The 23,296-nt window shown below is 38.8% G+C and overlaps 1 protein-coding gene across 1 annotated transcript in view; it reads right to left on the bottom strand.

Moving 5' to 3' along the window:
• Nucleotides 1–18: 18 nt before the first annotated feature.
• Nucleotides 19–23,296, bottom strand: part of TTC39B (tetratricopeptide repeat domain 39B) — a 128,835-nt gene continuing 105,557 nt past the window's right edge. The window contains 4 exon segments of the mRNA XM_027047187.2: nt 19–7,112; nt 10,315–10,431; nt 12,204–12,321; nt 22,274–22,382. Of these exon segments, the coding sequence (XP_026902988.1) occupies nt 7,022–7,112; nt 10,315–10,431; nt 12,204–12,321; nt 22,274–22,382 (435 nt within the window). The 3' untranslated portion in view covers nt 19–7,021.

Genomic DNA, 23,296 nt, shown 5'->3' with positions numbered 1-23,296 from the left:
CAAGAGAAATAGAGCGTGTTGACTTTCAAGTTGGGAGGATTTATTTGCACTTAAAAATACAACTTCAAAGATGACATCTGTTTTCAAAAATGTCTTAATGTTAAAAATATGCTACAGGAACTGTTGTCTTCATGTTGAAAATGTAGATGTCATATCAGCATTAGCTTACAAGCCACGGGTGATAACATTAACAGAATCGGCAAGCAAATACTCATTGGGAATACAGTGTTTACATGAAAAATACCAGGGGTTCACAGTTTTCTTCTTTCTGCCTGACTTATATTGATAAAATGCTTTTATAGCCACAATCTATTTCATTTTCTGGTACCAGATCCAATGTCTATTTGACCAGCAGATGGAGGCTACTCACACATTCATCTTACATAGAACTCACACATCTTCAATTTCTAAAAATGTTTTGCTCTGTAAAACTGTGACCACTGGGAATGGAAAAGATAGGAAACTAAGTTCAAGTGTAAAACGAGAAGAGAAAGAGGGAGATCAAATGTTGGCAATTTTTACTAATAAAACATTGAATTATAAAGTACGTACGGGTAGTTTAGATGATTCAACAAGAAACCATAGCATACACTGATTTACAAAGTCTATGACCTCTAACTATTTTTGTTTAATCCAAATAAAAGTGAAAAATACACATTTTCCAAGAATTTAAAAATCGATCTACATATCAAGGTAACATTAAGGGTTCTTAGGTAAGCAGAGCACAAGACAGGTTGATTTTGTTTGTGTTTTAAGGCAAAGTAAAATTTCCTCAGTGAAATACCTACAAAATAAATTTGCTTTAGAAATAAATTTCAGTAATAAAATAATACTTCTCACTTATTAAATATATATTTTACCTTTACATCTGATTTAGCAACTTACACCAAAAAATTCAAGAGTTCTATGAATATCTGCAAACAAATATTTAAAACGCTAGCATATGATTGCCTCAGCTGTAATTCATTCAGGTGTTTGGATGTCAACAGTTAGCAAAGGGAAAAAATAATAAGGAATGAGCTACTTCCTTATAAAATTTTCCCCTTTAGACAAGCTGAGAATGCGACATGCTGGTAAGAACGAAGTAATTTTTCTGGACAGCACATATCAGTGGAACACGTGTTCTCCTTTTGCAAATCAAAGACCCAACGCTATGAGCACTGGGTGTTGTATGGAAACCAATATGACAATAAATTTCATATTAAAGAAAAAAGAAAAAAAGAAAAAAAACCGTACCCAACGCTACTGTTTTCTTCAACCATTAAATCAATACCCTAAGATTTATACTGTTTACCATAATGTCTTTTTTCATGTAAATTCTTTTCTTAAAAAAATAAATCACTGTATAGAAAGCAACTGTCTACTATGAAGAATAAAATCATTTCAGGTAAAAAAAGAAGTAATTAATGAAAATTGTTTAAACTCGTTTACTAACCCGGACACTTGGTTCCAATAAATATAAGAAGGAATTAATATGTCTCTATGATTTCCCAAGCAGGGAATGTCATCCCTTCACATTGAGGAAGAACTTCCAGCATTTCAAAATAACCTAACTGCTTTAAAACTAAAACGATAAGCAATATTCTTTAACATGTCCGTTGTATCCAATTTCTCTGGCCATCAGTTCTGTTACACTGAGACGAACTTTTTTTTTTCCCTAGGTGATGGCAAACAGACTACCAATAATTAAAACAAATTTACTAGAAAATACTAAGCAGCAATAAAACAAAAGCTCCCACTGGGATATGCCAGCATCCCTTACATTCATCATTTAAATTGTATGTTTCTAAGAACTACTAGATTAACCTACAAGGTGTATTGTATATTAATATGCAACAAGTTTTACTTCATGAAGTTTGGTATTATAAAGTACCTTGAGATTTCCTATTAAATATCTGATCTGTAGGCATTAAATACAGTGAGGTGGATACTGTAAGGTCCAGGCAGGGTCGTACTACCTACAGTATTGCTGTGCTGATACATTTGTAAACTGGACAAAATGGGGCTTGGACTTCTTCCGAAGTTAGATCCACACACCCCTCTGGGATAGATCAGGCTAAGAACCTGCTCAGCCTTCTGAACCCACAACACAGTCCCCGCGTCATTTCTTTCTATAGTTTTGAAGTTATAAACAGACTGGAAAGGACTTCAACGCCATCAAAATCAGATAGCAACTGCTCGACAGAGAGGGTATTTGCTCTCACGATGAATTCTGATGTGTCCTTCATTTCAAGTTCAATAGTAACTAAATCTAACAGCAGAGGGAAAAAGATAAAACTACCAACAACGGGGAAGCAGGAATGGGGTTTCACAATAAGCAAAATAATACAAAAGGAACAATATGTGAATAACTGGTCTGGAGGAGGGGAGACAATCTGGAGGAAATCCTGCACCCTTTCTGAAAGAGCAGGATAAAACATTGTCTATTTAGTATTTATAAGCTATTTTCTATCGATCTACCCATCTGATCTAGACATGTCTAAAGAGATTAAAAATATGTCAGGTATGTGAATATGTAACACTTAAATAAACATACACATTAAAAATATTAATAATAGGCAGTAAAAGGCTTAAAATATATAACTTAAAAAAATTTTTTAATGTTTATTATTTTGGGGAGAGAGACAGAGAGACAGAGAGCAATCAGGGGAGGGGCAGAGAGAGAGGGAGACACAGAATCTGAAGCAGGCTCCAGGCTCTGAGCTGTCGGCACAGAGCCTGACACGGGGCTTGAACCCACAGCTTGCGAGATAATGACCTGAGCTGAAGTCGGCTGCTTAACCGACTGAGCCACCCAGGCGCCCCATAAAATATATAATTTTAAATAAACTATCTGCCAAATTATTCTCTAAGTGAGTAACTAGTGCCTAATATTCCTTAAATGGTCATATTAGCATAGCTGAGACAATGTTGAAACATTAATAATATACAGGGATTGAAAAGGCTACCACATTTTTCAGAATAATGTTAACCTTAGAAAATGTTATTTTAATCATAAAATCTACTAACATCGCAAAGGTGAGCACAACTCGAATGGCTTGTGCTACTGCATCTGAAAAAGGAAGGAATGTCTACAAAATCGGATTAAAAGAATAATGTTAAAAATATGGTCTCGATGCAGTATTTACGGAGCTCTGAGAGCGTGGAGAAGGATCAAAGATGACGCTGATCAATGATGAGATGAAAGTTCATGGGCACTTGAACAGAAAAAGCAAACCCCACAGATATATATATACATATAGTTGAGCCAGAACTGAAAATGTAACTGTAGTGATTGGGTGATCACAGTAGACAGCAAGGGAAAGCCAGAACCCAAGGGAAGCATGCCCTTGGGAGGCCTTTACTTTAAACAGAACCGCAGCATGTATAGAGGAGCACTCCCCAACACTCAGCATCATTCCAACACAAGCCACTAGCCACGTTTTGAGTGCTCAATAGTCTCACGTGGCCAGTGGTTACTATGCCAGACAGAGCAGGACTGAAGGAGAAACACCACTATCCAGAAGTTGAGTGAGGGGAGGAGACAATTTCCCAAGATTCATCCCAGGCCCTATGAATTATAATATCTTAGGGCATCTAAACGATCGCTGGCATCCTCCTTAACTCATTTTAACTAAATGCATTTGAATTTATGATTTGTAAATATGGAGAGAATAACTAAGAGAAAAAACACATATGTAAAAATGGAAATCAATAAAGAATTAATCAGAGTAACTCCAGAAATCTTTCAAGTTAGTCACAAAGACCTTTTTGTAATTATTATTTTCAGTGTGTCCAAAGGAAGAAAAACCATTATTGGAAAACATTAGGAGACCTACTTTAAAAGGAAGGATGAGAAGTAGAATCATGATGACTGTAGGGACGATTAGTCCCTACCACAATGTAACTACATCTACATGTAGCTTCAAGAGAAGAAAGACCCATTAGTCTTCAAAAGGGGGGAAGCCGCCTTCTTTATATACACATCGCACTGATTTGAAGCTCTCATCAAAGACTCATTAGAGTGACCTCTAAGTTCAACTATAAGTTTCCAGGCCAAGTAGGAATGACACATAGCTCTGCTAAACTTCCTCCTTTGCAAAAGAGATAGTTATAGCGACAGATTGCTTCAATGACTAAAAATCTTCCTTGGTGCTGATTATTTGGAAATTCACCTCCCTACAGTTTCTACCCCACGTGTAGAAGAAACAGAATCAACGACCTTCCTTTTCCTATGTACCTTGAGACCCTGTATCCACAAGAAGCACAGACACATTAAAATACATGTCCATGTAAGAGCTGATGAAGTTAATCTTCCATTAATTATCAAGCGGAAATCACGCCTTCCTTGTCACCAATCCTACAAAGCATAACCTCTACTTGAGTCTTAAATGTACACAGCACTAATCAGAACCCTGGCTCTCCATTTAGAGAAAAGGAAGAAAGAAAGAAAATTATACCAAAAACTACACAAATTGTACAAACTGTCAGACACATTGGCAGCCCAAACCCATCACATATGCCCCTCAAAACATTAGATAAAATATTGTCACTTCAGCACTCATTCTTCACAAAGCACCCTGAATGCAAAATAACTCCAAAAATGCAGTATTAGCTGATGTAACATGAAACTGATGCCACCATGGCATCTTAAACAGGACTTGAAACAGGTAAATATTTGTAGCATTAATGATAGTACAACACTTAAACATTCATTGGATACACTATCCACATTACCAGATAACCATAAAAAGAATAGGAAGGAAAAATAAAAACAAAATAAGAAAAAAAATAACAAGGGAAAAAATTTTAACGGGAGCTAGGAATTTCTTTTACAGTTGTTTGGCAGTGAAGAATTAAAATAAAATAAAAATAACCAACATTAACTTATATTTTTTTTTATATTACACCAGAAAGAGAAGTCTTCACTGACATTGGCTGTGACCTGCAGCTTCTCACAAAAACAATATAATATGGGAGTTTATACTTTAAAAAAATAATGCTACCAAAGCTCTTCAAAGGGATTTATAAACTACTTCTCAAGTTATATACAAAATAATTATTAAACATATTTTCCACTGCTGACATTGTAATAATAGTTCATTCCATTTCCTCTTGCCTGGACCTCAAGTAAAGCTATGTAATTCGTATTAATAACACATGATAGCTACCAACATGCTATCTGAAGGGCTAGTACTCTGACTCAAGTTATATTAATCATTTTCCTTTGGAAAGATAGCCTCAGCATTGGTCAAGAATTAGTACCTTATAAGAAAACAAGACCAAATACCTGCTAGGTACAGAATTACGTAGCAGGAAACAAACAGTAACGAGCAAGTTCATAATCTGGGTTATGCCAGACACATGAATAAATTTAAAGGTGTCTGAATTTCACACATTTCTTTCATTTTACATCAGAGACCACAAACTCAGCCAATACTTTTGTGTTGATATTGTAATCAGTGCATAAAAATCAGAATTATTACAGCAATCCATAGCCCCTCACAGTTTACAAAAAGCCATCATATGCATTATCTAATTGAGCCGTCACAAGCACCAAGCACTGTGCTGCTATCCCCACTGGGGAGACTGAGTCCCAGAAAGGATGAGACTTGATCCATGTCAAGGAACAACGGACTAACAGAGACGGGCTCCTGACTCCCAATCTGGGGCTGTTTCCGTTAAACTGCAGAGGCTTCCAGCTTCCATGTAAGTTATTCTTCAACACAGAATAGAAATAGGACAAAACCCCGATCTATGGATCCATGAATTGTCTTTCCTCGCCCTGGATGCCATCTTGTCATTAGCCCCAGTACATACAAATGGCGGAAGTGGAGGCAGACAGTGATGACTGCAAAATAAGACACACACTTTGTGGAAATCGTTTGGGCTGAACAGTTTGACATCGTTTGCTGAAAATACCTAATACACATACTGACCGTTATAAAACTGAAAGAGACCTAGAAAGACATCTGTTCTTTTTCCATTTCACAGATGAGGAAAATACACTGATACAGAGAGCAGGGGGCTCCCTAAAGGTCACCCCAATGACTGCTAATCAGTAGCAGAGCCAGGCTCTCCGCTGCATCCTGTCCTGATTGTGTTTCCTAGTTCAAGGACGAAGCACAGTCCGGATATTTACAAGGAACCATCACAGTGCTAGGGAGATTAGAAAATTAGATCTCACTCACCAACATCACGAGTATAAAAATTACTGATATTTTACATATCGTTTAAAGCAGCAGGAAATTTACTTCCTATAGACAAAAATAACCAACATATGTATTGTAGACTCTCATTGCTAAGGTTGAGGATAATTTCTAAAATATGACTTTTCTTCCCTTTAGTTTTTTGAATTTTGTTATTATAACAGACTTAAGCACATTCAAAAAAAAGGGTAGTCTCTCAAAAATGTCACTACCTTTAACATACATGAAGAATAAAAAACAAAACAAAACAAAACCTAATATGTCACCATCTTTTCTAGATATAGTTCCCTTCATCCTATTAAGGACATTATCCTGTCCCTATTCACACCCACTGCTTGTCTTATTCAGGACACTTCAGGTTATTGTTAATCTTTTTTGAATGTAGGTGATTTTTATTTCCCCTCTTACATTAAATACTAGGCAACAAAATATCTCTGACCAACAAACCTAAAAATGGCTCAACTTATAAGCCATTTGCTACTTAAACATTAATTACCACATTAAAAAAATAAATAATCTAATTAGACTTCATTATTTTGTGAGTCCTTTAAAAGACTTCTTCACTCTCCAATTCAAATCTAGTATGAAATTCTTTTCGGAGAGGCAAAATGTAAGAATTTTCTAGACAGTACTCGATATTGAACATCGTTTCATAGGAAAAAAAAAACACACACAGACACAGATCAACAGTAAACCACAGAGATGATAGAAAATATTGACAATAAAATTAGTTTTTTGTCTCTCATTCGCAAGATCACTTTTCCACTTTAGTGAAAGGCCTGATCTACAGCAGATGCCGGTGCTGAGTGAAAACTCCATCCTTCGTGTTCTGATCAATCTGAGGAAGTTTTTTTCCACAGGTGAAGAGCTGCCTGAATTCGAAAGTGTAGTCTGGACTCCATGGAGTAATCTTTGTAGTTGTTTCTAAAGACAATAACAATAAAATCGTAATGTCAAAATTCCTTCATATCCAAGGGCAATACCACCATCTCCCCTTCTTCTCATCTTCATTACTTATTTGCTTCCAAACTTGAATAGGCATTAACAGCAGATCTTGGGGAAATGTAGATTCTGATCCTGTGGGGGAAGGAGGATGGCAATAGTCTATATTTCTAGAAGTCTCCTGGCAGTGATCTGAAAGTCATACTTTGAGTAGCAAGGTTCTATTTAATGAGCAAGCCATTGACAAACGAGGCAAGAAGCTTATGAAGAGGGTTTCGTAAATTCTGTGAACTATTATTCCTAAATAGTTGAGCTCCTTTTCTAAACCAGGAATTTTTAAGGCAGCCTCGGGTGAACATCATCAATCACCACTTCCCCACCCCCTCAAAAAAAAAAAAAAAATCATTCTGAAACGCTCATGCAACAACTACAACAAAGACAGCCACATGATGTGGTGACACCACAATTACTCCTATTCTCCACAGGCAAGTAACAATGGTTTGGCCAATAATTATTGTGTGACAAGGTCAGAAGGGGCCATAAGAATCCACGGATTCGCTGACTACTCTGTTTATTAGATGATTCATGGTCACTTCTGTCTGCTAGGGTTGCTAAGAATCAGCACAACAGAATGGCTTCGACTTTGGGCTCCTGCTTTCACACACCGCCCTGGTCCATGGGCAAGCTGTAACTCCTTCCTTTCAGTGGCAGTCATTTCTTTCTATAGCTCTTCATTGTACACAGGTCTAAGAACTACTTAATAGTAACCATCATAAGGGTTATTATTTATTCACAATATGGGTTATTATTCATAAACTGAATCAACTTCTTACTAGAGTTTACCAAAGGATGTGACTGGAAAGTTTCCTAAAGGTCTGGCCACTAACTTTGGCAACTTTGCGAAGCTCCAACTACATGAGGGAAAGTGCAGACAGCTGACAGTCCCGAGATGTCCGGGAAGTCCGTTTACGGAGGCATCATCAGCACTGGCTTGAGCTGATGGTGACTTTCGATTGCTGATGGTCTTCCCGTTTAGTGGTGACTTACCAGTCTTATTTTCATCATTATAAATTTGTCTTACTGTGCATTCCTTAGGTAACACCAAGTGTGTCCAAATAACGGATACTTCGAACGACAGTAATTATAGTCTCTAATTTTCCAATAGCTAGATTTGAAGATACATACATGTCAGCTGAAATATGAGTCATTCTCACTCTCAACAAATTAGCTTTAAAAGTGACTCACTCAGATATCACCCTTTAAAAAAAAAAAAAAAGGCAGCAGCAGTAGCAGCCTCTCTCAGCTCCATGATGCCCCCAAAGCTTCTTCCTCATTACTATGCTTTATTCACAGCAAAACATCCTGAAAATGGCCTGAAGCAGCTGACTCCATTTTCTCCCCTCACTGGTCAAAGTCACTTGATCTTCATGCTGCCAAGTTCTCTGGACTCAGCTTGCCTGGCCTCTCAGCAGCCATGATCACAACTGACCACTGTCTTCTCTTTGGAACACTTTGCTTGCTTGGCTTTCCTGGATGTCTTCCTTACTCACTGGCCACTTCTTCTGAATCTTATTGTTTAATCTCTAAAATGATGGCATATCCCAAGGCGCTGCGCTGGACCTCTTTCTCTAGCTTTATAATTTTCCCAAAATGGTTTCATCAAGTATCGTGGCTTCAAATATCACTGTCTCTTGTGCTGGTGACTTTGAAATCTCTACACTTGGCCTTGACGTTTGCACTGAACTCCATGCTTGTACTGCCAACTCACCATCTCCACACGGACACCTAACAAGCACTTCAAAATACCATGGTCCAAACAGAAGTATGTTTTCTCCTCTTCTAAGTATATCTCATTTCAGTGAAAAGTATCGTTTACTACCTAGTGGCTCAACCCCCCAGTTTAGAGGTTTCCTAGCTGTGGCTTCGGCCAGGAATGCTCCCCACCCAGTCTTCTGGTGACCGATCTTCTCAAGACTGGCTTTAATTATGCGAATCTCAACTACAATATCACCTCCTCGAGGAAACCTCCCAGACTCGACCCAATCTAAAGTAATACCCAGGGACTCTGTACCATATTGTAAATCTCAGCAAAGCATGTACCATTGCTATTTTTCTTATTTATTTGTTTATTCAACATCTCCCTCTAAGTAAGTTGCCTGCTTATGTATAGTTGTCTGTCTAGAGCCTTTACTGGTGTCCGGCACAAAATAAGTGCTCAGTGAATACTTGCTGAACTTGAGTAAATGAACAAACCAATGAATCACTAAGCTGTTTATAGCCTAAAGCTATTATGTCATTCTTTTTCCACTGTAAGAAGCATTCAAGAGGTTTGTGGTCAAACAGACCACAGAGGTTTTGTCTCTGCTAAGTGAGCCATGATCACAAGTCTGAGAGCCATTGTCTAGCAGAAATGAAAGTGCTTTGAAATTACCACAGTAGACAAAAGGAAAAGAGAGCCAGGGAGAGCTTCCGAGGGCTTCTTCAAATCACTGGCTCTTCAAGGAAATGAGAGATATGGCTGAATATACCAAGGGTCAGCAAATCATGACCAAAATAATGGCCAAATCCAGACACACCCATTTATTTACATATTATCTTCTATGACTGCTTTCATATACAGTTGAATAGTTGCAATGAGACCTTAATTTTTTGTAAAACCAAAAATACTTATTATCTGGCCCTTTATAGAGTTTGCCAACCCCAATACAAAAGAGAATAAGTTAGAAATCGGTCATATAGGGGTGCCTCAGTGGCTCAGTAGGCTAGGCATCCAATTCTTGATTTCAGCTCAGGTCATGATCTCATAGTTTGTGAGTCTGAAACCCCACATCAGGCTCCACACTGAAGCCTGCCTGGATTCCCTCTTTCCCTCTCGTTCTGCCCCTCCCATACTCGCACATGCATATACACTCACTCTCTCTCTCTCTCAAAATAAATAAAACTTAAAAAAAAAAACAAAACGAAATCTGTCATACAGATTCCCACAATCACAATATTTGTAAATAGTCACAGAGTCAAAAAGGTTAGAAATAGCACAACTACAGCAAAACACATGAGCGTAACATCATTACTAAGTTTTCATTAAGGTTTTAACCTCTAAGTATATAACATTACTGCTGCTCTTATACTGGTATTGACATTCCAGACTCTATAGCAAGCAGGAAAAGCTGCCATCACCACTTACCTTGCAGTTTCTAGGGTCTTTATGGCCTTGTCAATTTCCCCTTGGCTTTTGTACAAAAAGGCCAACTCAAACAGAGTAAATGGCACTAGGTAGTGGTCATACTTCAGTAGCTTTTCACTAAAAGAATGAATGAAAAGTGATTAAGTCTTAACAGAAGAGATGAATTGTTCCCTTTCAATGCATGTACTTTCCCCATTCCTCAGAAAACAGGTGCAGCACTAAGCCTATTACCAGACAGAACTGTCATTATAAAGTCTAAGAACTTAATAAACTATACCAATAAGTAATATGCTTTGAATATATTAAACTTTAATTTTAATCCTTAATCTAAATCCAGCACTAAGCATTGTTTACGCCCCTTAGGAAGATGAATGTATGCAGATCTTCAAAGATTAACCCTGGAAAACACAAGGTCATCCTCCTAAAAAAGATGAACAGGTTCAGGAAATGATTCCATTTAGATATAAGAACATTGTATTATTTTATACAGTGAAGTTTTATAAGGCTAAAAAAAGTCAATAAAGAAGTTGTCAACACTTCTGTTTTCAGCAATATTATGAAATCTGACCATAAAACATCTGGAAGCAATAAAAAATATATATAAGTAACGCCCTTCCAAATGCATAGCTAGGCTCACAAGAACATAGAAAAGACTCAAACTAACAACAAAAGAAAGTCAGAACTCTAAGTGTGTAGATGATGTCTAAGCAGCACTGGGATATGCTTCAGCCTTAATCAACCAGGGCTTTATATCTCAATGTCCATGTGGGAGATGAGGCCTTATGCCCACATAAGAGCAGAGACTGAGTCCTCTGTATAAATCAGGGGCCATACTCCATCAGAGAAAGGGCAGATTGGAAAAACCCACTCCCCAGCATAGTAGGAAGACAAGGGAAGTTGGCTCCTTGGCCTGCACTCCAGGTTGGAAGGAAAAAAACACATTCCTTGGGAAATTAATAACCAATAGGCCTGCCCCCACATGAATTTGCAATTCAAATTTACATGGCCCTGGGGTGCCTGGTTGGCTCAGTAGGTTGAGCATCTGCGGCTCAGGTCATGATCTCATGGCTCATGAGTTCCAGCCCCACGTCAAGCTCTGTGCTGACAGCTCAGAGTCTGGAGCCTGCTTCGGATTCTGTGTCTCCCTCTCTCTCTCTCTCTCTGCCCCTCCCTCGCACATTCTCTCTCTCTCTCTCTCTCTCAAAAATAAACATTAAAAAAAACCAAAAAACAAATTTACATGGCTCAAACGATCCAAGGACCTCTAAGCAATGATATTAACATGAAAGTGGGCCTGGGCTGAAACTGCTTTGAGGGCATCTGGCAGAAATAAAAGCAAAATCACTTTAGAGAAACTCTTCTTCAATCCTAGCCTCAGAGGCATCTCAAGACAAAACCCCAAAGAGGGGAGCTCATGATCCAAAATTACAAAACACGTGAGCCAACAATTCACTATAGATTCGATAAACGTAACACATAGCACAAATGGGTCATCCTTTTGATCCTTCCAGGAACACGAGTAAAATAGAACTCAAGGGATACTTCTTTGTTTCCTTAAAGCAGTATATTACTTATTTGGGAAAGAGACATGGTCGCTTCCCTCTTATCAGAACACCTGTCCTGACCAGTCCTCCTACATTCTCGTATAAAACAGCGTTTAGTTTTCACAGAACTTAGGGTTCTGCTTAAACTACCCAGTGGAAATGCATACAGCCATGTTCTTCTTGGTCTATAGCTTTGCTCTCAAAGGACGAAGAGAACACTACTGGATTCTCTCCCTGGGAACACCGAGGAAAATGTTAGCAGCGGGAGATAACCCATCACTGTCTCACAGCAACTTCCTGGAAACCACGGTGCACACGCCGCTTGGCTTCCTTGTCTGTCGGTACCTTTGGATGACGTGGTTGAAGCACAGCTCCGCCTGCAAGGGCCGCTGCAAGTTCTTCAGGCAGCACCCTTTCAGCAGCTTCACCAGGCACTCGTCGTCCACAGAGTAGTCGCTCAAACCTTAAAGCAAAACAAGCAGAAATCACACACAAAAGGAGGAACACTTAAAAATCGTAATTAAGAGGCAGAACTAATAGCTATTTGGTTTCAGAGGGATCTTTGTTTCAAATTTATTTATTTTAAGAAAGAGAGAGAGAGAGAGAGAGAGAGAAAAAGCACCAGTGGGGGAGGGGTGGAGAGAGAGGGAGAGGGAGAGAATCACAAGCAGGATCCCTGCTGTCAGCATGGAGCCCAGCGTGGGGCTCAAACTCACGAACCGAGAGATCACGACCTGAGTCGATACCAAGAGTTGGAAGTTTAGCCGAATGAGCCACCCAGGTGTTCCTCAGAGGTATCATTTAAACACAGGGAAGTATTTTTAGCACTTGTTATGTTTCACTTAATAAAATACAATGAAAATATTTTAAATTAAAAGAATAGAGAGTTCACTACATTAATACACCAATTTACTAAGGGGTTCACTCTATCCACTTAAAAATCTTTTCTCAGGGGTGCCTGGGTGGCTGGTTCCAACTCTTAGTTTGGGTTCAGGTCATGATCGCACAGTTCCTGGATTCGAGCTCCACGTCGGGCTCTGCACTGTTAGCAAGGGGCCTGCTTGGATTTCTCTCTCCCTCTCCCTGCCCCTCCCCAACATATATACACACATATGCTTGCTCACTCTCTCTCTCTCTCAAAATAAATCAACTTTAAAAAAATATTTGAGATCCTAAAAAAATATGTATTATAAAAAAAAAAATATTTTTTTAGGTGCTCATTCTTGGAGTTATGTAACCTTAGATGTAACAACAGGAAACCTGAACTCTAAATGAAGCAAGAGCTTTATTAATCCTATAAAAGGTAAAGCAGTGAGGAGCAAGGAGCCTGCCTCGTCCTGTGGTTCTGGCGTCTAACTGTGCTGGCTTCACGCATAAGCGGATAACACTTCCATATGGAGAAGCAGATGGCTTCCCACCCATTAAAAATTCAGGAAGTAGAATGCCCTCTCCAGATCATTCTGTTTACAACTTATCAATTCTCCCAGGTTATGTTCTTTTGGGGGGAAATTATGTCATAAAATTAGGCAAAATGGTTCTGAAGTGCATGTAAGTTACCTAAAACCCTCGCAAAACTTGCAACTGCTTGAGGCTAATGTGAAGGTTTTTCTTTCACCACGTTTTCCCTTTTGAAAACGACCCTTTGCCTTCCTACAGTGCAAGGCTACAGAATGTTAAACAAAAGGAATCATATTATGCGTGCCATCAACCTGACAAAGGTAGCCATTTCACATCTACCACTTCGGAATTCGGGGGGTTTTGCAAGTTACTGCAACTAAGTCATTCCAAAGACACACTGCTAATTTACACGCTCAGCTGTGACCACAAACACAGGGGACTGGAGGGGCAGTCAACCAAACCAGTGAGGCCTGGGAGTCCTCATATTGAGATCCTCCTCCTTCCAGTACAAACCTCAGAAATCACCATCAACACACGCTGGTGTGGCTTGGGGATTTGTTTGGTTTTTTTTTTTAAGTTTTATTTATTTAAGTAATCTTTATACCCCATATGGGGCTCGAACTCATGACCCCAAAATTAAGACTCGCACATGCCTCCAACTGAGCCAGGCAGGTGCACCAACACACGCTGGTGTTTTAGTTAGTAAACTGCTTGTTTATGGGAGGTTAATGATGCTACTCAACCAACTGGAAGGGGATCACTTTACCTCTAGGTGCTAAAAACAGCTGACACTCACCTCTCGCTTCTAAGCTCTGACAGTTCATTCACCAAGAAAAATCACAGGTATCAATATCACATTACCTTTCCTACTAAAATTAAGAACTATTTTTCAACCCCTACCCACCCTCCCCCCACACACAAACATATCCATGCTTCTAAGCATGGATGCTCACTGAAATATACATACAGGAAGCAATATCTTCCCAGGCCTAGAACCGAACCCTTAGGGACCATACTGGATGCTAGTTTTTAGTATCATTTTTATGCATTCTATTGAGTTCTGTATTAGCATTTTTGAAAGTTTGTCTTATAAAATTCTAGTGCTCAGTGAGTGATGGTTTTGCTGAGGAACAGCAAATCTTGCTGGAAAATTAAAGTACCAGTAAAGCCACACTTAGCTTTTATTTAGATCATGAATTAAGGATATGGAAAATGGGCTCAAAAATACCACATTCCTCCAAAAACCTTAGCAAAACCACTATTTCCTCGCCACAGAACACTGTCAGATGATTATTTTCCCTTAAAATAGGAATGCTTTATCATGATTCTCAACCTCATGGGCAAGTTCACAGATGAACATTTCAACACACAATTTCCATTTTATATTCCAAGAAAAATATCCAATAATGCTGCCAAAGCACATTTTCATCACAAAAGATCTGCTTAACTTAATAAAGCAGAGGGCAGGCTGAGGAAAAAGAAAGCTTGAAGCCGAAACTACAAAAATATTCACACAGAACTTTTTAGAAACCAGCTGAAATGCACCAAAGGAAAAATTTAAGAATAGATTTAGAAAGTGAAAAGCCATCGAGTAGCATTTTCCCTTTTATGTAACCCTGATCATGTTTGCTATATAATTCCACAAAGCAAGTAGTCAAAGCAGAACTACTCTACCAACTTCTGGCTACATGATGAGCTCAGTTAGATTTCCAATGGAACACTAACAGAATTAATAGCAGACACTGACTCCACGCGTGTTAACAAGGGTTTTTCTCTTATTAAACCTTATCCTTCCCTTTGCATCCATAACCAGCCTTTCATAACTGCATTGTCAGACGAGAACACCAACTGTACCCTCTGTCATCTTTTACTTCAGAGACACTTGCCAAGAGGAAGAGAAGCAGAAACACATTCGATTCCCAACACCTCAGTTTTACAACTTCATTTTTTTTTTTTCAATTTTGGATCTTTTTCCCCTTGCTCTGAAAGATAAGAGCTTAATTACTGAAAGGTCACTACTGGGGAGGATGAGGGAGCAGAGATGGAAATCTGGTCATTTTCCTGCATAAAACAATGGACCTGGAAGAAATTATCATAAATTTCATGTATAAAATCTGGCAAAGATAATCTTCAGGAAGGAAAACTTTTTTTTTTTTTAACCCAGAGGGAACACATACAAAAACAGAATTGTACAAAGTACGGTGCATCTGTCTGAGCTTCCCCTAGCCCTGCTTAAATATCTCTAAGCCCATCATCTCAACGGATCATAAAAAGAGTAAGGAACGAATGGAGAGAACAGTCTGGTTTTCTAAACCTCTGTTGCACTGCACATACATAGTCTGATACATAATATTAACTCCTTTAAATCTGTCCCCCAACTAGTAAGGGACCAAAGAAGCTTTGACGTAAAGGCTGAAGAGACTGCTCAAATAGAGAAAAACTCAATAGTCCCTCAGGACCTCTTACTATATAAAGGTCCCGGGCTCTCGTGGTACTACGAAGGATAGACATTCAAGTATCAGAATTCATTGTACTGAACCAAAACCCTTTTGTTTATGGGAAAACACAAGAAACAAGCTGGTCTACTTTTCTGGGGGCAGTGTGGGGGGATAGTCTACAAATGTCTCCATTTAATAAAAAGAGGTTTTCCTTCGCCTCCTGGTTTTTACATATGCACTTATTAAAAACATACCCATTTTCCCAATTGGTTTGTAGATGTGTGGGCTTTAATCCTAGATAATTCCCCTACTGGCAGGAACAATGTTTTCTTAGCCTATCATAATTCTATAACTAATATGGAAAATCTAAGAGTATTCAAATGAGCAAGTTAATTTAAAGTAGACAAATTAGTTGAACAAAAATGAATACTAAAATTTGTTTAAAAGCCCAAATGGATGTTACAAAGGTGCATTTTGTGAAATCTCATTTTTTAAGGTGAACTTTCATGTGGTTTCATTTCATCTAAATTTCAAAATGATGTAACTTTATGTTGACATAACACTCAAATCAAAATGAAGTATTTTTCAGGACTCCTGGGTGGCATCCAACTTCAGCTCAGGTCATGATCTCACAGTTCGTGGGTTTGAGCCCCGCATCGGGCTCTGCGCTGACAGCTTGGAGCCTGAAGCCTGCTTTAGATTCTGTGTCTCCCCCTCTCTCTGCCCTCCACTGCTCACACTCGTGCTCTCTCTCTCTCTCTCTAATATAAAATAAACATTTAAAAAACATTTTAATAAAAAAAGAAATATTTTTCCTTTTTGAATTCTTTCACATTGAAGAGTAAAGATCATCTCACACTCACTCATTGGTATGGCTACTGCCAAAAAAAAAAAAGAAAGAAAAGGAAAGAAAAAAGAAAAAAACAAGGAAACAGCCACCAAAAAAAAACCCATAAATTACAAGTATTGGGAGGATATAAAGAAATTGGAACCTTGCAGACTGCTGGGGGGGGAATACAAAATGGTGTAGCCACTAGAGAAAACAATGTGGCAATTCCTCAAAAAATTTAAAATAGAAATGCCATATGATCCAGCAATTCTACTTCTAGGTATATATCTACAAGAACTGAAAGCAATCTCAAAAAAATATTTGCAAACCCATGCTCATAGAAGTATTATTTGTAACATCCAAAAAGTGGAAGCAATCCAAACGTACAAAATGTGATGTGTACAGTCAATGGAATATTACGCAGCCTTGAAAAGGGGAAATTCTCACACATGCTACAACATGGATGTATGGTGAGGCCTATTATGCTAAGTGAAATAGGCCAGTCCCAAAAGGACAAATAATGTAGGATTCCATCATACAAGCAACCGAGAGTAGTCAAATTCATCATAACAAAAAGTAGAAGTGTGGTTGCCCCAGGCTATGGGGAGAGGGAAACGGAGTTATTTTTAATGGGTATTGAGAAGTTCTGGAGGCTGGTTGCACAACTATGTGAATATACTTAACATTACTGAACTGTACAGTTAAAAATGGGTCACATGGAGGGGCGCCTGGGTGGCTCAGTTGGTTAAATGTCCAACTTCGGCTCAGGTCATGATCTCACAGTCCTCGAGTTCGAGCCCTGCATCGGGCTCTGTGCTGACAGTTCAGAGCCTGGAGCCTGCTTCAGATTCTGTGTCTGCCTCTCTCTCTGCCTCTCCCCTGCTTGCTCTCTCTCTCTCTCTCTCTCTCTCTCAAAAATAAACATTAAAAAATTTAGTAACAAAATTAAAAGGATGTAAAGATGTAATTGTGAAAACAATAGTAAAGAAGTTTAATACAACTCTATATATAGAAACTAAGTAGAAAATATATTCGTGACGGAACATCTAGAACATACAGAGGAAGTCTAAAACGTCCACATAGTGAGTCTGTAAGTCTGTATTTCTACATACGCTCCTTTGGTTCTCTGTTAAATAGTACAAACTTTGGATTTCTCTTTTGGATCCCAGTTTCTTGAGTCTTTTCATCCACTTGTTTCCATGGGGCCCAGAAATCACAAAGAATCATCAGTCCATGAAGATAAATACCTCAGTATTTCAGCCACTCTATCTAACCTCCAGCTCATAAGGGGCTTTTATGTTAAAACTTTTCAGTAAGGGGGAGGAAAAAAGAAGAGAAAAGGAACCATGGTTCTTTATAAAAACTCTTCCTTTAATATGGGAAATGGTATTACTCACCCTCCATCAGCAAATGACCTTTGTGTGGATAGTGGAGTAGATCATTCCATTTATCTCATCTCCCGTGATTACCAGTTTATATTTGCAGAATAGCTCTTTGTGGTAAGTGGATGGGGTATTGTCTGTGACCTCAGAACATCACTGCTTTTTATTCTATGGGCTTCTTCAACTATCCTGCCTGAAACCTTGACCTTGTTAGCAAATCAGGCCACTGATTCAGCTTTCACTCTTCTATATTTCTTCTCCTTATGATGTCAATCTAAAGTTAGAATTAATTTAAAAAAAAATTTTAATGTTTATTTTTGAGAGAGAGAGAGAGAGGCAGAGTGCGAACAGGGGAGGGGCAGAGAGAGAGGGAGACACAGAATCCGAAGCAGGCTCCAGGCTGAGCTGTCAGCACAGAGCCCGATGAGAGGCTCGAACTCATGAACCACGAGATCATGACCTGAGCTGAAGTCAGAGGCTTAACCAACTGAGCCACCCAGGCACTCCTAGAATTAATTTAAATATGTTAAAATCAGCCGAAATGCCCAACAATACCAAAGAGCTGATTAAATTATGCTATGTTAGCTCCATGCAGGGCTATGAAGCTTTTGAAATTATTCTAAGAGCCATTTAACAACAACTTAAAAGTCTAAGAGAAAACAATCTTCTGTGTCTGCAAAAACATAAGTCATCACAGAGCAAAAGGAAGCATGGAAAGTCACAAACTAAAACCAGAAGTATACTTGTACCTTGCGCTGCTCTAAAGCTCAACTGATTGTTCATCTTTTTCAGGTACGGATGTATTCAGATACAATTCACATATGGTCCAATTCACCCGTTTGAAGCACACAGTTCACTGGTTTTGAGTATATTATAGAGTTGTGCAACCAATACCACAATCTTTGAACATTCCACTTCTGGGTATTTATCCAAAGAAAGTGAAAACACTAACTTGAAAAAGTATTTTCACCCTCATGTTTATTGCAGCATTATTTACAATAGCCAAAATATAGAAGCCATCAATGGAAGAACGGATAAAGAAAATGTTGTAGACACATACAGTGGAATATTATTTAGCCATAAAAAATAAAATCTCAGGGCACCAGGTGGCTCAGTCAGTTAAGCTTCCAACTCTTGATTTTGGCTCAGATCATGATCTCACAGTTCATGAGATCGAGCCCCATGTCAGGCTCCATGCTGGGAATGGAGCCTGCTTGGGATTCATTCTCTCTCTCTCTCTCTCTCTCTCTCTCTCTCTCTCTGCCTTCATCCCTTCCTCTCTCTCCCTTCATCCCTCCCTGTCTCTCTCTCCCTTTGTCCCTCCCTCACTTGTGTGCATGCTCATGGCATGCGCACTCTCTCTCTCTCTCATCTCAATATTCTCTCAATAACTAAATACAATCTTGCCGTTTTGCAACAACACGGATTGACCTTGAGGGCATTTTGCTAAATAGTGTGATAAGTCAGTCAGAGAAATACAAATACCATACATCTCACTTATATGTGGACTCTAAAACAAACAGGGGCCCCTGGGTGGCTCAGTCAGTTAAGTGTCTGACTTCGGCTCAGGTCATGATCTCATGGTTCATGAGTTCAAGCCCTGCATCAGGCTCTGTGCTGACAGGCTAGGAGCCTGGAGTCTGCTTTGGATTCTATGTCTCCCTCTCTTTCTGCCTCTCCCCTACTCGAGCTCTGCCTCTCTCTCTCTCAAAAATAAATAAACATTAAAAAAATTTTTTTCTTGGGGCGCCTGAGTGGCTCAGTCGGTTGAGCGTCCGACTTCGGCTCAGGTCAAGATCTCGCAGTGTGTGAGTTTGGGCCCTGCATCGGGCTCTGTGCTGACAGCTTGGAGCCTGGAGCCTGCTTCGGATTCTGTGTCTCCCTCTCTCTCTGCCTCTCCCCAGCTCATGCTCTGTCTCTATCTCAAAAATAAATAAAACATTAAAAAAATTTTTTTAACTTTTTTTTCTTAAACAAATAAAACAAACAACAAACAAAATAAAAACAAGCTCATAAATTGGCGGTTGCCAGGGGTGGGGCATGGGAGGTGGGAGAAATGGGTTAAGAGGGTCAAAGGTATTAACTTCCCATTATAAAATACATAAATCATGGGACTATAATGTACATGGTAACTATGGTTAATAATACTTGCATATTTGAAAGTTGCTAAGAGAACAGATCTTAAAAGTTCTCAACACAGGGGTGCCTGGGTGGCTCAGTAGGTTGAGCGTCCGACTTCGGCTCAGGTCATGATCTCACAGCTCGTGAGTTCAAGCCCCGCATCGGGCTCTGTGCTGACAGCTCGGAGCCTGGAGCCTGCTTCTGCTTCTGTGTCTCCCTCCCTCTCTGCCCCTAACCCACTCGCATTCTGTCTCTGTCTCTCTCAAAAATAAATAAACATTAAAAAAAAAGTTCTCAACACACACAAAAAAAATTTTTTGTAGCTGTGTATGGTAACAAATGTTAACTAGACTTTTAGTGTTGCATTAGAGTCCACAATACTGAATCATTATGGTACACATCTGACATTCACACAATGTAATATGCCAATTATACCTCAATTTTTAAAAGTTTATGATATATTAAGTGCAAAAAAAAGTAAATTAGTACACATCCAGGCACACTACGGTTACAACTATAAAACTAAGGCTAGGATGGGACAAACTAAAATCCTAAATTAATTGTGTTATAGTAGCAAAAGTATGGGTGACTTTTTTCACCTACGTCTATCAATCAAAATTATGTGCTTAATTTTTTAACCATAAAGAAAATCTCATTTAACATTTCAACCTCATTCTGTTGCTCCAAATACAAAAATGATCCAAATGAGGTCCTCATCCCTGGAGCTATGTTCAATATTTAATTCCCCATGTGGAGAATATATTGAGTATGGGGCTAACCACTCCATCAGTGCCCATCTTTTTCCAGTTATGAAATGGGAGTTAACTGTTATAATTTTCTCTAACTTTTCTTGAACTTCTATGCCCTTTGCCATGTTTATCACCACGGAAGTTTTCATGTTACTTCTGTGGTTAGAACACTCTGAAGGAGGGGCACCTGGGTGGCTCAGTCCATTAAGCAGCCGACTTCAACTGAGGTCATGATCTCACGGTTCTTGAGTTCAAGCCCCTATCAGGCCCTGCGCTGACAGTGCAGAGCCTGCTTGGGATTCTCTCTCTCTCCCTCTCCTTCTCTGCCCTTTCCCCACTCGTGCTTCCACTCTCTCTCTCAAAATAAATAAATAAACCTAAAAAAAAAAAAAAAAAAAAAAGGACATTCCAAAGGATAAGACCGTTATCTTGGGATAATACCTGAACGATGAGGAGGTTCAGGAGCAACACTTACAAAGGTTGCCATTTAATAGAATCATTCATCAAAAGATAAAGCCTCTATTTAAGATAACAAATCAGGCAATGTCAGAACAAGAAAACTTTGGATTTCATCTGGGTATCTTGGAATATCATCATCCCATTTTAAAAGAAACCAGAGGCCTAGAATGATGAGGTATGCCTTCCGGAGTCTCACAGCCGCAGAGCTGGGGCTGTAAGCCCAGATGGCCTGATTCCCCTTCTACTATGCCAGCTGCTTCCAGGAAATGGAGCTTTCAGCAAACTGGAGAGGGGCCTCCAGTACAACCAACAGCTATCACTAGAAAAATTAAATTGTGATAAAAGTTCAACTTGAAAACAATCTCTGTCTGCAAAAACATAACAGTCATCACAGAGCAAAAGGAGGCATGGAAAGTCACAAACTAAAACCAGAAGTACACTTGTGCCTTGTGCTGCTCTAAAGCTCAAAATAATTGTTCATCTTTTTCAGGTACGGACGTATTCAGATACAATTCACACACGGTCCAATTCACCCGTTTGAAGCACACAGTTCACTGGTTTTGAGTATATTATACAGTTGTGCAACCAATACCACAATCTTCGAACACTTTCAACACTCCAAAAAGAAATGCCATACCCTTCAACTATCTCTCTCTCTCTCACACATCCACCCACACACACACCAGTTCTCCCATCCCTAGGCAACCACTAGTCCACTTTCTGTCTTTATAGATTTACCTGTTCTCCATATTTCATATATATGGAGTCATGCACTATGCTGTCTTCTGCAACTGGCATCTTTCCTTTAGACCCCGTGCCCCCAAGGCTCGTCCACATTGCAGTGTGTGTCATTCTTCCCCTCTTCTGACTGCAATCACCCAGACCCTTGCAGCCCAAGTGCTATGTCCTTGTGATGCATACAAATTAACATGGGCAGATGTGCACAGGGAAAGGACAGGAAAGTGGTTATAAAAAAAAAAAAAAAGAAGAAAGAAAGAGAGGAAAGAAAAGATTTCCGGCTTTTGCTTTTCATACTTACTTTCATTTTGTAAAGCAGCCTCAGACTTTTCAACAGTTACCAACAGATTTTCAGAAAGGTCTTTTCTCTTGCTCACTATTGGAAAACCATTCCAGACATACATCATTTCCTAATGAGGAAGAATGAAAAACCATTCGCAATTATGTGAGGTTACTCAATGTCCTTTACAACAAAGAAACTACTTCCTTGGTTGCTAGAGATCTCAAGACGACATTCTGAGATCATTCTCCTTAGCTTTCCTCATATGGAGTATAGTGCATGTAATTCCCTCTTTTCTTGTTTCATGATATGCCTTTTTCCCTTTTATACCGTGAAGTAATTCAATATATATAGTATATTAGGTTTTTACTGAAAAAATGTACTCATTCATTTAAGCATCTCCCGGCATTCAGTTCTTTTGGCAGATAATAGGTTACAAATACAGAAATAAATAGAATACTTTTAACTGATACTATAAACAATTGTTATTTGCTATACATTTGTGTTGTTATATTTAAGTAAAGGGAAACATTTTAAAATATCTGCCAATTGTTTACATAAAATGTTTCCAAGGACTTCACTGCGAAGGAACACAGAAAATATTTTAATGGCTCTTTTATATCATTAAAAGCATGTGACAGTCCAGCAATGCAATCCAATATGCAGAAAATGCATTCATTTAAAGGCCATATGGCTGAATGACAGCACCAAAAATGTAAACTAATGATTTCTCATTGCAAATTACATTTCATAGGCTAACAGATGAGAATGTTTTTGGACCAAAAGCAAATATGCTTTTGCTTGAAAATATTTTTCTAACTTTCCTGGTAGGACAGTTCATATTTTTAAGGGTCTGAAATAAGCAAGATAATTAGTATCTTTTTAGAGATAAATGAATTTTAAAATATGATAAAGATATTGTTTAAACAGCTTCTCACAGGGAAGTAGTGGAAATGAGGAAAACACATTTGAGTGACAATAAAGTTATCTCTATGGCACTGAAAACTAAGATCATAACACTCTATTTTTTTTTTCTAACAGTTT

This window comes from Acinonyx jubatus, chromosome D4 (assembly GCF_027475565.1).
Source record: "Acinonyx jubatus isolate Ajub_Pintada_27869175 chromosome D4, VMU_Ajub_asm_v1.0, whole genome shotgun sequence".
NCBI classification, from domain to species: domain Eukaryota; kingdom Metazoa; phylum Chordata; class Mammalia; order Carnivora; family Felidae; genus Acinonyx; species Acinonyx jubatus.
This window is presented reverse-complemented; position numbering and strand designations above follow the sequence as displayed.